Source organism: Aethalodelphis obliquidens, unplaced genomic scaffold (genome assembly GCF_003676395.1).
Source record: "Aethalodelphis obliquidens isolate GAN/ISIS:26980383/991018 unplaced genomic scaffold, ASM367639v1 scaffold23, whole genome shotgun sequence".
NCBI lineage: Eukaryota > Metazoa > Chordata > Mammalia > Artiodactyla > Delphinidae > Aethalodelphis > Aethalodelphis obliquidens.
The window spans coordinates 14,891,762-14,905,098 of NW_020837967.1; the positions used below are offsets into that span (position 1 = coordinate 14,891,762).

General features: G+C 43.9%; 1 protein-coding gene across 1 annotated transcript in view; it reads right to left on the bottom strand.

Moving 5' to 3' along the window:
• The window catches only part of CUNH10orf67 (chromosome unknown C10orf67 homolog), a 118,947-nt gene that overhangs the window by 62,722 nt on the left and 42,888 nt on the right, over positions 1 to 13,337 (bottom strand). Inside the window, exon 5 of the mRNA XM_027121492.1 lies at positions 3,874 to 4,029. Coding sequence (XP_026977293.1) covers positions 3,874 to 4,029 — 156 coding nt within the window. The remainder of the gene's footprint in view (positions 1 to 3,873; positions 4,030 to 13,337) is intronic.

Here is a 13,337-nt window from a genome sequence, read left to right on the forward strand (position 1 = left end):
GAGAGGCCACACAGTGACAGGCCCACGTACCGCAAAAAAAAAAAGGTGGTTAACTAGTTAAAGCTATTAAAAGCCACATTATAGCCTAAGACAGGCTGTGTGTGATCCACAGTCACTCTGGAAATTTAAATTTATAAAGTAACTTGCCAGTTTAGAGTTTTTCTATCGTGTAGTGAGCGCCAGGACTTCAAGTGGTGGCTTACATTGGTCTACTTCTCTTGTGAGCCAAGATGTGCAGTATCACTGTTCCCAGGTTTCAGAATCCCAAACTGAGTCATGAAAGAATCGTTTCTGAAAACAGGTGTGCTCCAGAGCCTTGACACTCAAAATGTGGTCCAAGGACCAGGAGCCTCAGCATCACCTGGGAGCTTTTTGAAAATGCAGAATCTCCAGCCCCAGCCCAGAATCTGTATCTTAACAAGAGCTGCAGGTGACCCATACACACAATAACACAATAAAGGCCGAGAAGCACCGTTTGGAGCACCGCAGGTGCCTTCCCAGCAGGCTCCCTTCTGCCATTTTGGCGTCTCAATCCTGCAGGCTCCACGTACAGTACTTAGACATCTCAATTTGAGGCTGCGGGTGGAGTGGGCTTCTGCTGCATGCCCATGCTGCATGGCAGTCACGGAGACGAGCAGGTGCTTTCCCAGTGAGTGACAACCAGGAAAGCGGCACACTGGGGCAGTGTAGCCCTGCAGAGCTGCCACTTTTGAATGACAGCTCTGTTTCAGAACTGTCAGCAACAAATAGTTACATTCACCTGTTGGTGGGGGTGAGGGGATGTGGGTGTGATAGTTGCATAGATCATCCATGTTGGGTAAGAAACAAAAATGAAAAATCTTTTCAAAACAACTCCAATTGCACTGAAAGCACGTATGCATGTGCCTGGGCACACAGACACACAGGCACACATACCTCGACAGGCTAGTTTCTTTAGCAATTCTCCAGTGGATTTATCAGCGTACTGCATGGCAACCTGATAACTACAGCAGTGTGCCATTAAGTCATTGCAGGTTTTTACAGAACCTGAAAAGACACTCAGCCCTTGAATGTAGTTGGTCTGGGGTCGGGGTGGGAGTGGGGGCGGGAATTCAACATTAAGGGTGTTCTGACCTGGAGAGATGAGGCTTCTGGAACTTGAAGAGATTCTTTTTTCTGATTTCCATTTTGTCATAAATATAAGTTAAACTAGCTGTTTATTAAACCTTCCCTTTCCTATCATATTCTTAGATTTCATTCTACAACAGTCCTAGAGAGGGATTATGACTATTAACTATAGAGCGATTTATATAATTGGACTATGAGAAAGAACTAGAGCGTTTCCTTACTGTTTATTCAGTTTGCTTATTTCAAGCTTTTTACAAGTTTTTTCCATTGCTGCATTGAAATTTTCTAAATTGTTTCTCCAAATTCGGTTTTCCAAATCTAGTTTCAGATACTTGCTGGCGCAAGTTTTTTTACACCACTAGAGGGAGCAGTCGTATTAGATGAAATTTCAAATTTAAAAGGTAATTCACCTAGAACTTGAGTGGCATGGAGTTCTAGGAAAGCTAGTTCTTAGAGGATCTTTAAAAAGAAATTTTCAGACGTTTATATTATATAACCCGTGATCTGCTTTTGCAGTGTTCATGTCCGTCCTCCCAAATGTACACTAGCCCTGCTCTGCGCTGTCCTCAGTCAGCCTGGCGCTTTGCTGGGGTCCTAAGAAGCTGGGAAAAATGTATATACCCAGTTCATCAGAAGTCTCACTTTCCTCAAATCTTAAGGTGTTTACAGAAAGACTGATGTGGTGTCCTTGGGGACAAACTACAGTGAAACAGCCAAGGTCTTCAGGATGCCAGAGAACCAGAGAACCGAGCCAGAGAACGCCTTCTTATACAAGAGCGGGGTGCAGGCCTGCCACTTTCTGTGGTCCTCACCAAGTCCCATCCACCCTCATCCCCTATACTCAGGCCATCCAGACAGACCAGTTAACGGGCTGAGGACACTCAGAGGTGTAAACACACCAAGAAAGACCTCGTGTTTTACTGGAAGAAGCTCAATTACCGAATTGGGATGTTCTCAGCAGTGCATTTCATGGAATGTAAACCAGATGGTCATGAGGACTTGTGTATTTCCTCATAATGATAACTAGAATTTATATGCACGTCTTTCTTCAAAGAACTCACAGCATTTCACATCCACTACAACGGGTATCCTCCTCATAACTCTGTTGGCTAGGCAGGTATCACCTCCCATTTCACAAATGGGAAACAAATGGATCAAAATTGCCTTGCTAACTGATGCTGGACATTGGTAGCCAAGTCAGGATTAAAAGCCAAAACTGTTAGTCTTATTTTAACCTTTTCTATTAAATTATTTTCTCCAAAAAATAAGAGTAAATGTAGATCTAAGACAAGAAAAGTAAATGCAAAAATTGGATGTGCCTCTCCCTCCAAGGCAACCAGAACATATACAAAGAAATAATATTCAATTTTATTAGGTCTATGATAATAATCCTTAATACCACATTGCTTAGAAGATGCTCTGGTTTTTTTAGAACATAGAGAATTCTAATAGATTAAACAAAGCACTCCTTCCCCCGTTCGTAAATAAAGTCCTTTAGAATGGCGCAAGTTCAATTTCTTATCTTTTCTAACTTTGGGGTTTTAAGTAAGAATACTAGTGTGGGACTTAGATAAACCAAGGACTGCACTTAAAGGGCCCAGCAAACCATAAGTGTTTCTTCCTAGTGTTAACACTTTGATGTATAACTTCTCAGGCTTCTTCCATACATATATATGCATGTGTCGATATTTATGCATATCTATACACAGGTATTAATATACACTATATATTAATTATAACATACATTATAATGATATACCTATAGACCATAATACCATAATCTATTATAATATAATGTGTGTGTATATATATATATATATATATATATATAGCAACTTTAATTCTTCCTCTATACAGAGCTTCTCCCTCCTCATGCGGGCCTTTGGGTTCAGCTGGACCTCGGTTCTCATGTCACGTCAGCATTTACCAGCTGTGCCCGGGGTGTAAGTCAGCTTCCTTATCGGTAAACTGCACTGTGATGTGAGGAGGTAACCCTGCCAGTTGACACTCAACAGGTTGTGATTCTCTGGCCTCCCTGCTTGCCTCTCCTACTCAAACAATCCACTTCTTGCTCCTAGAACCTAATACGAAAACCCCTCTATGGCTCTGCGCTGTGGTTGGGCAGTACAGCCGGCAGCTCAGAGCTGATCTGAGATGAAAATAAACTCTCCTCTAGGGTCCACACTTTCCGGATCCTTCACATTCACCTCCTTGACAGGCAGCTAAGCTCTCCTTTCTGCTTTCTCTCTCTTTGCATTTTTTGTTCTGTCAGTGCTCTGAGCAGTAAAGCAGCTTCTGGCTCCTACTGCAAAGGGGAGAAGAGGGCAAAAACCCTCTGAGAATTTTCCTTCTTGACATTTCCACTTAAGGTCATCCTGTTCCAAGTTGGTTTCTTGGAAGCCTCTGACTTGAGATTGTTTTGTGTCTTTCAAATTATCTGGACTGCAAAAAAGGTGGGACTCTTCCAAATTAAAACAAAAATCTCTTTACATTTCTTCTAGGGTGGGGAAATTTCTGTAGTGGGAGATAGGTTATTTTATTTCTATTACAAATAAAAATTGAGAACAATTATATTGCTCCTACTTATAATTATTATGGGTTTTCTAGAATATGGTGTCGAGTGCAAAAAGGTTGGACTGGCTTATGTTGTGGAGAGATACCCAAGATACATGCATTGTAATCTCTTTATTCCGACCCCAAGCTTTTAGACAGTTGTAACTTCATTTATATGTATTAAAATGAATTACTCTTTGCTGTGAAACTTACAACTTTTTGAGATCCAAATTCTTCACACTGGTCCAGTTCTTCTCTTAATTCCTTAATGAGTTCTTCTTTCTCCTTCAGTTTTTTTAACAAAATATTCATTTTGACAGTCATTGCGTCATGCACAGGTGTCTTCTCTTCTTCCACCTCAAAGAATTTCTGGGGGGAAAAAGCAGCATTAAAAGTCAGACACTATGCTAGCACCAGCAGAAACCATTTCATGTTTTATTCAAGCTCCTGTCTTGTAAAGTTATTTTATTTTTGCAACTGGCACACAAGTTTTAGTAAACAACTATGCTTATATTGAACAATACACTGAAGTGTCATGGTATACGGCACAGTATTATTCTATGAGACAAAGCATGAGTCTGACTGCGTCAGCCATGCCAGTAATAATAATAATAGTAAACCTCAATAGGAAATCCACATCATGATTGTGAATGTGCTACCTCAATCTTCTTCTACAAAGGAAGCCAGCAAAAATTTTGACGATGTAAGAAAGGAAATGCACTTCAGCGGTGCAACTAATTCCCTCAGTGGTTTGGAATGGAGATGTGAACAAAAGAAGAACCATTTCTTGACAGCCTATTTTAAGCATTGAGGTGCTAACCTATTTGCAGCCATTGCTCTGAAGAATTGTATCACAAGACCAAAACAAGGAAAAATGCTTTAAAAATGATGCCGTGCTTTACTGCCGACATATAAAAATCTCATTTTCAACACAGACATGCAAAAGCATCTTGTCCATTTTGGACTCTGTGAATTACAGAGTGAATTACAGCATCTGTGAATTACAGAAGAATTATTTTATTTTTATCATTTGTTTGTTACTAATACGTTTGGACACATGGACATACAGGAAATATAGTAAAACCTAACCATATCTGCTAATATATTATATTTCAAAGAGTTAGATTTACAAACTAAAATTGTTCTAATGTTATACAATGAACACCGGCAGACTGAGAAGAATAATAATACATCGAGGTAGCATTAAGAGTCAAGCTAAGGGCATAACACTGACACAGTCTACACCACACTGATGAAAAACATCAGTAAGTGAATATGCAGTAGAGTTAAAAAGAGTGAAAACAGAACAATCCATATGACAATATAGCTTTCTAATTGGGAGATTTTAAAGAACAGCACTGAGTATGTAGATCTATTTTTCACATCTACTCTGTTTATGTCTACAGTTCAAACGCTCTGCAGAGACTAAGTTACCCCTCTGGTGCTCTGGGTGTAAGTGACAGGGCAGCTCAAATCCAACAGGTCTGAGCGGAGGTTGCCCATCTTCACTCTCCTCCTTTCTACCTTCCCCATTTATAACAGCAGCCCAAGCCAGAAACCGATTTTCTGTCATTTTAAGGACCCCCTCCCCCCTCACCTCACCAAATCCGTTCAACCCACCCCTAAATCACTCCCGAGCCCACCCTCCCCTTCCCTGTTCCCCCGCCTTCACGTTACCACCAAATCCAGGGTCCGCTCGCCCGCACGCAGCAAAGCCGATCTACTGACACCTGGTTGCGGTGCCGTGTGTTTATTGTCAGGCGCCGAGCCGGGAGTCCGGGACAGCTAACGCTCAAAAAACCCGAGCTCCCTGATGGGATTCAGCAAAATATTTTTAAAGGCCAGGTGAGGGAAGGGAGCCCAGGATGTGCGATCAGCTCGTGCACCATTCTCAGAGTGGCTGACGGTGAGGTAGTGGGGGTGGGGTGGGGGTGGGGGTGGTGTCACAGGGGTTAATATTATCAGTCCTTAGGCTCCAGGAGGCCTGGGGGCTGGGTGCTCACGGTCATCAAGTGGTTAACATCTTCCATTTGGTGGAGGTTTTAGCATCTGTGAAACAACTCAGGAAATGTGCATCAGATAATGTTATCTGGGTACTTCAGAGAGGAGCGATAGCAGGGGACCTGGGGGAGGGCTCTGTCCCAGGAATGCCCCCTAGGGTCCTGCTCAGCTACAGTCGGAGTCCTTGTCTTCACCTGGACTATTGTACTAGCCCTTAACTCACCTCCCTGACTCTTCTTTTGTCCTCTCCAACCAATCTCCACCCTGTGGCCAAACCGATCTTTCTAAAATGCAACTCTCCCCGTCCCCGTAGGCTAAAGTCCAGGTCCGTTAGCACAATGGACAACATGGTACCCCTGTTGCTCTGCTGCTGGCTGACCTGGCCCCTGACTCGTGCCAGCCTGCTGTCCCCTTGCCCCGCCAGACTGGGCATTTAATCAGTGCTGATACTCAGCCGGCGATTTCTCAGAAGCACTGTGGGACCACAGGTCTCCCTGTACGTGGAATTTCTAGGCCACCTAATAAGCTCTTACTTGTCAATCTCCTGAATGGCATGAGAATAGGTTAGCCTGCGCCTGAGGACCAGCTCTGTCACTTAGTAGCTTTGTGAGCTTGAACAAGTTTCTCAAATCCCCTGTGTCTCAGTTTTACCATCTGTAAAATGGGACAAACAATAACACTATCTGAATTGTTGTGAGAATTAAATAAGATAGTGCATGTAAACAATTTTGGACAGTGTTTACAGCACCGTCAGCTCCCAGTATTATATCTCAGCGTTTATTATTGTTGTTACTGTTTCTCATCCAAACCCAGATGTCACCTGCTCTGGGAAGCCTTAGCACCCCTGCCCTGCCCACCTGCCTTCCACTGCTCTGTGCTTTCTATATCTTATAGACATTCTTCTTGGGTCCATTTGTTTATTACTTGTTTTTTGCTCACTAATCTTTATGTTCTGAATAGGATGGATTTATTTGTCCTCCTAAAAAAATAGCAAAACAAAGATGCTCCTGACAAGCTGGCCAAGTCACCTCCTTTATAACACAGCACAAACGACCTCTGGGAGCTCATTTAAAATCCCACCAGGAGGGCTTCCCTGGTGGCGCAGTGGTTGAGAGTCCGCCTGCCGATGCAGGGGACACGGGTTCGTGCCCTGGTCCGGGAAGATCCCACATGCCGCAGAGCGGCTGGGCCCGTGAGCCATGGCCGCTGAGCCTGCGCTTCCGGAGCCTGTGCTCCGCAACGGGAGAGGCCACAGCAGTGAGAGGCCCGCGTACCAAAAAAAAAAAAAAATCCCACCAGGAACTGGGCTGAGATGCTGCACACACATGGCATTGCTGGGGTCAACCTGCCTTCAGGATGCACTCGTGCCCTCTGGACTTCAGGGCAGCGGAGGCCACAGTTCGTTGGAAGAGAAAGAGTTTCACTTTTGACATTTCATAAAGTAATCGTAAGGCCCAAACACATTGGATTCATTTCTCTTCATCTCCAGGAATGTTTCTGATGTTTTACTAGTGTTTATTGAATGAGCTAGGCTCAAGAGGAGGTGAGCAGAAAGCAGGGTTTTGTTTTCACCACCCCTTCAAATCTGATATCCTGTCTCATGTTTCAGTCTCTTAGAAGAGCTCTCGGGAAATTGCCATGACCTTTTTTTTTAACTTTTAGATAGCAGCGAAAACACAGAAAGAAAGAGAGAGACAGAGAGAGAGAGAGAGAGAGGGAGAAAGAGAAAGACAGAGAGAGAGAGAGAGAAAGGAAGGAAGGAAGGAAGGAAGGAAAGAAAGGAAGGAACGAAGGAACGAAAGGAAGGAAGGAAGGAAGAAAGAGAAAGAGAAAGGAAGGAAGGAAGGAAGAAAGAAAGAAGAAAGAGGGAAAGAAAGAGAAAGGAAGGAAGGAAGGAAGAAGGAAGGAAGGAAAGGAAGGAAGGAAGGAAGGAAAGGAAGGAAGGAAGGAAGGAAGGAAGGAAGGAAGAAAGAAAGAAAGAAGAAAGAGGGAAAGGAGAGGAAGGGAGGAAGGAAGGAAAGAAAAAAGGAAGGGCCAAAAAACTTAAAAACCCCAAAACTCAACCCCCCAAATTCCAATCCAGCTGACTCTTACCCATCAAAGCTCCTGACCTTTCCCAGTCCCAGCCTCCCGTACACTAGCAGCCTGCAGGGGAGGAGAGGGCTTGAGCCTGGCTTCCTTTTCTAGTATCCAGAGATTTGGTCAAACACCAGCCTAGATGTTGCTGTGAAGGTATTTCCTATGTGAGGTTAACATTTAAATGAAGAGACTTTGAGGAAAGCAGATTATCCTCCACACTGTGGGTGGGCCTCATCCAATCAGCTTGAAGGCCTTCAGAGAAAGACTGAGATTCCCAGAGGAAGAGGGAATTCTAACTGCAGAGTGTCTTCAGACTCGAGCTGTAACATCAGTTCTTCACTGGGTCTCCAGCCTGCCAGCCTACTTTTCAGATTTCAGAATTGCCAGCCTCTGGGACCACAGAAGCCAATTCCTTAAATCTCCATCTCTCTCTCCCCCTCTCTCTCCCCACACACCCTACTGGTTCTCCTTCTCTGGAGAATCCTAATATCTACAACGAAAGAACATACATTCACACAATGCCTCCCACTCCAGCCCAGCACCACAGCATTTACTACGTATGGCTCGTCTCCTTTCCATAGTACAGTGCCTTCTCTGGCAGTTAAGAACTGGTGCCCATGGTGCTTGAGGCACTGACATCTGCTCCATCCTCCCTCCCTTCATGTAACTGATCTTCTGACCACACTGCACCCTGAGAGCTTGGCTCTGATGCAGGGCACAGGGAGGGGAAGGAGGCAGGAGTGTGTCTTTGGTCTTTTAATTCACGAGGGCAAGAACATTTTATTTTGGACTTTAATTCTTTTCTTACAAGAAAATTTAATATTTAATTTTTCCTTTGGCAGTCGAAAGTAGGGGGTTAATATTCAAATCTGTTGATTTGATGTAACTGTTGGCTTTTTATTATTAGAATAATTTTATGATGCTATTTGACCTCATGGGCAAAACCTCTTGACAGACAATATTGGTCAACACAGCTGGATGTAATCTGGGGTGAGAAACAGACTAGGAAGTAAATTCTCAGTAGGGGATACAAAGTGACCTTGGAGTTTAATGCAAATGATGCACTCTTCTAACCCGATGCTGAGTCTTCTGGGTCACCAGCAGCCTCGGGATCCCCAGAGGAGCGGTGGTTGGTATTGGGGGGGCTGCATCATGAAGGTGGGAGCAGGGCTTTCCTCTCCCCCAAGGCTCAGACCCACGCCTAGTTGATCACAGGCTAAACAGTTAAGTTTAATGTATTAAGAGAAGAAGAAAAACCCAGGGAATGTTGTTTCCTTCCATGTGGAGTGACATCCTCCATCGATTATCTGATTAAGACCTTGGAAGAAGGAACTTGGTCACATCTTGGCCATCCCCTCCCCCTTGCCCTTCTCTTTGGGGAGCAGATGCTCTGCTCTGGCAGGAAGAGACCTCCTCAGCCCACTGCTGCCTGTGATGGGAGTTAATCTGCCAAATTCGGGGGTTCAGCACTGAATAGCCTGTGTTATCAGTAAGACGGACGATCTCCGTCTGCTGGCTCCCTGACTTTATTTTAACTGGTCCAGAACCTCAGTAGGGAAGACAAGTATTATTTATCAAGTCTCATAAATACTCCAGTAATATTTATCTCTCAAGTTTGCAAATCTAAGCAGGTCACGAAAGCTGCTTAGAATTCTACCATGATTCTTTGATGTCTTTGAGATAAAATATAAATTCTGTAGGTTCCTTTTCCTGTATCCCCTCTCACCACTTTCTCAGCCTTCTTGTCTTCCAGTCATACCAAAGCACTGGCAGTTCCCTGGCGGTGCCTTGAACCTTAAACGCCTCTATGATGTCAAGTGGGCCACCTCCCTGCCTTTCTCCCATTTTCCTTAAGCTTGCCAAAATTCATCATCGTTTGTTGGGGCCCAGTGTAGCCGCCCTAAAGTGTGCCTCAATGGCATATTGATTATTTTGAATTAAAGTTTCTTAAGAAATGGGACACTCAGACCCTCCTTTCTGTCTCCGTGAAAGCAGGAAATCAATCTCCCATAAGAAAGGTGCCCTCCCTACATCTAGAGGTGGAAGGACACCCTTATCACATCCTGCCGCACTAGAGAAGGCAAGGGGGTGATCACACAGGAGAAAGGGCAGAGTTAAAGGGGAAGATGCTTCATACAGCTTGTGTCTCGGTGAGTACGGGATGATTTATTTTGTAACTCTTCTTTATAGTCTTTAGTTTCTTGCCATTTCATCTAAGCAGTTTTCTCTCTCACTCTCTTTTCAACAAAAAGCCTCATTCAGGCCATTGCTCCAGGCAAAGGAATTGGTCACAATCCAAAAGCACGCGTCCTGCCCTTAGCAGAAGCCCATCATGGTTTCATAAGTCAGAGTACAGAAAATTCAATCCCCTCCAAATACTGAAATGTTGGTGTTTTATTGCACAGTACTGTTATTAGGACTTTAAAAAAAAATTTGAAGTAAAAATCATTTAACACCTGGACAGTATTTGCTGCATTAAAATTTGGAATCTAAAGTTGTTAGAAAGGGATCTTCTATATCTCTGCAACCCTCCAGAGGTGGAAGACAATGACAATCAACACAGCAAGGCTTCTATTTTAAGAATAAATACTTTCCCTGTTCAGAGACTATTTTTTTTAATAAGGTTTCCTTTTTTTTAAATATAAATTTATTTATTTATTTTTGGCTGCATTGGGTCTTCATTGCTGCACACGGGCTTCCTCTAGTTGTGGAGAGCAGGGGCTACTCTTCGTTGTGGTGCGCGGGTTCTAGGCACACGGGCTTCAGTAGCTGTGGTTCGCGGGCTCTAGGGCGCAGGCTCAGTAGTTGTGGCGCACGGGCTTAGCTGCTCCGCGGCATGTGGGATCTTCCCGGACCAGGGCTCGAACCCGTGCCCCCTGTATTGGCAGGCAGACTCTTAACCACTGCACCAACAGGGAAGCCCACCGTTCAGAGACTTTTAAAAACAATTTTAGGGCTTCCCTGGCGGCAGAGTGGTTAAGAATCTGCCTGTCAATGCAGGGCACACAGGTTCGAGCCCTGGTCCGGGAAGATCCCACGTGCCGTGGAGCAACTAAGCCCGTGCGCCACAACTACTGAGCCTGCGCCCTAGAGCCCGCGAGCCACAACTACTGAGCCCATGTGCCACAACTAGTGAAGGCCGCACACCTAGAGTCCAAGCTCCGCAACAAGAGAACCCACCACAATGAGAAGCCCGCGCACCACAATGAAGAGTAGCCCCCGCTGGCCGCAACTAGAGAAAAGCCCGCTCGCAGCATCAAAGACCCAATGCAGCTAAAAATAAATAAAATAAACAAAAACAATTTTATTATTTTACCATTTTAACAAACTCATTTTTTAACATGACAGCCTTGAAACAGATTTGGGTAATTCTGAATTGAATCTTCATCTACATTTGAGAAAGTAAAGAAGAGGACAAACCTGAAATGCTTTCCTTGAAACAAGCACTGCTACTTGCTATCCATAAAAAGGTTGCAGTTCTGCAAAATGAACTATGAGTTGTTTGCAAGATCTCTTCAAAGTTACCAAAAAAGACACGTGAGTATTTGATGGGGAAGACATCATGGGAGAATATTTGAAGTCAACTTATAACAATTTTCCATTCCAGTAGATGATGGCTTAGCCAGAGGGGAGAAGACATGAATATAACGCTTTTCTCCAAATATCTGAGTGAGGACACTCAGAAGAGGAGATAGTTCCATTTACCTTTCCTTCTGAACACCGATTACAGTCTCACCGAAAAGGAAGGCATTGAGATAAAAATTCAGATATTAAAATCTGCATTTTTCTGCAATCCATTTGAGTTTAACTCTAGTCATTTTTTTGTATTTTTATAGAAATATAATCAATATGATGCTACACATGAAGCATTTTGCAGAGTGCCTGGGCCATAGTAAATACGTCCATAAGTGATAACTGCTTTCACTGTCATTAATTATCTGCCTAGGGAAAAGGAGGACGTTTCCCCAAGCACTGTTACTCACAGATCTTTAACCAATGCCCTGTCACCAACGCCACCTAAGACAAAAGAACTGGAGCCCCAGACTATGTCAGATTCCAGGAGATCAGGTCTGCGCAGAACGATGGAGGTACAGCTTATGGAGGGCTCTCTCTACTCCTCTGTATCCTTTTCTCAGGGTAAACATGCCTCCCCATCCCCCTCTTCTCCTCCAAAGTGCCCCCAACAGTCAGTTCCCTAAGGCCCTCTGGCCCAGATTTTACTCACAGAAGAAAGAATACCCACTAAGAAGGTAATGACTTCATTCATTAGCCCCCAGTTAGTAAAGGAGAGGGAGGCGATTCGATTTGAGGAAATGAAATTCTGATGGTTCTGTTTCAAGCACTCTGGGCGTGCGGATGTGCCTAAGGCTTTTGAACAATAGGACGTATTCTCCTGTTACGCCGGCACCCTAAGAGAGCTCTTCTACACAGAGTCCTGCAAGAACACATCAGCATCCATTCTGTACATATTCATAGGACCTACTATGCACAGTTCTGGGCTAGTCACAAATTATTCTATGTATAAGAAAAGCCTCATCATTCAGTGTAGACAGAGAACAGAATAAAGCTAAGTCTCTCTAAAATTCTCTTTAAAAGACCTGGGAGACCATCATCTAAAGAAGCATCTAAGTACATGCAGTACGTAAGACACAGGAAGTGAGCGTATTCCAAACTTGAAAGCAAAATTAAACCATGTTCCATGCCAAAGGGTCTGAACTGAGAATCACCTCCACCAGGCTGCCAGCCTTCATCTGCACTTCACCTTGATGCCTCTGCAAAGACACATGTCTTAGTCTAATTCAGACTCTTCAGTTTTATAAAAGTCACAGGACTCTCTTCTCTGCCAGGAGCTACAGGCATCACATGGGGTGTGAGGCTGGTTATAGGTTTTCCCAATGCATTAGTGCCAAAGAACTGTGGTCCCTACCCCAATTCTGTTCCCTCCTTAGGATACACATTTGATTCCCTACCTTGACAAGGCGAGGAAGCGCCCAGTCCTTCCCCATTCAGGAATGAGGGGCAGAGTCTAAACCACTTGGGCCTCTGTAAAGGGACTTGATTCATCTCCGCAACGCTTTTCTGGGAGCACTTAAGAACCCAACCTCAGGAGTTAGATCACCTCTGTGTCATCCATTCTAGCCTGATTTTTCTTAATCTTCTCTGGTTCCCTGATCCCCATTTGGCTGTGTACACCTAACATCCATCTCAAGTCCCTCCAACTGTAACTCTTTTTTGACCTACTTTTCTGGTGAAGTTTTGGCCTCCCCCCATAAATATATATTCTATTTTTACTTTATTGCCCAATGCACCAAGGCTGTAGGTTAATGACATCTCTACAATCAGCCCATCTCAAAGGACTAATTAGTCTGACCCTCCTTCCATCCAGCTGCTCCAACAAGGAATGGATTCAATAAACTCTTCCAAACAAAAAGCCATTCTTATGTTTAATGATGAATTACAGGTAGGACTCCCTTCAAATTCAGTGGAAATGATCACTCTCTTGAGCACTATTTAATATTATTCTGCAACTTCTGTCTAGTGTAAAAAAGTGATATACATTTGAGAATTTAAGGCATGTTATCATTTTCAGTTAGTAG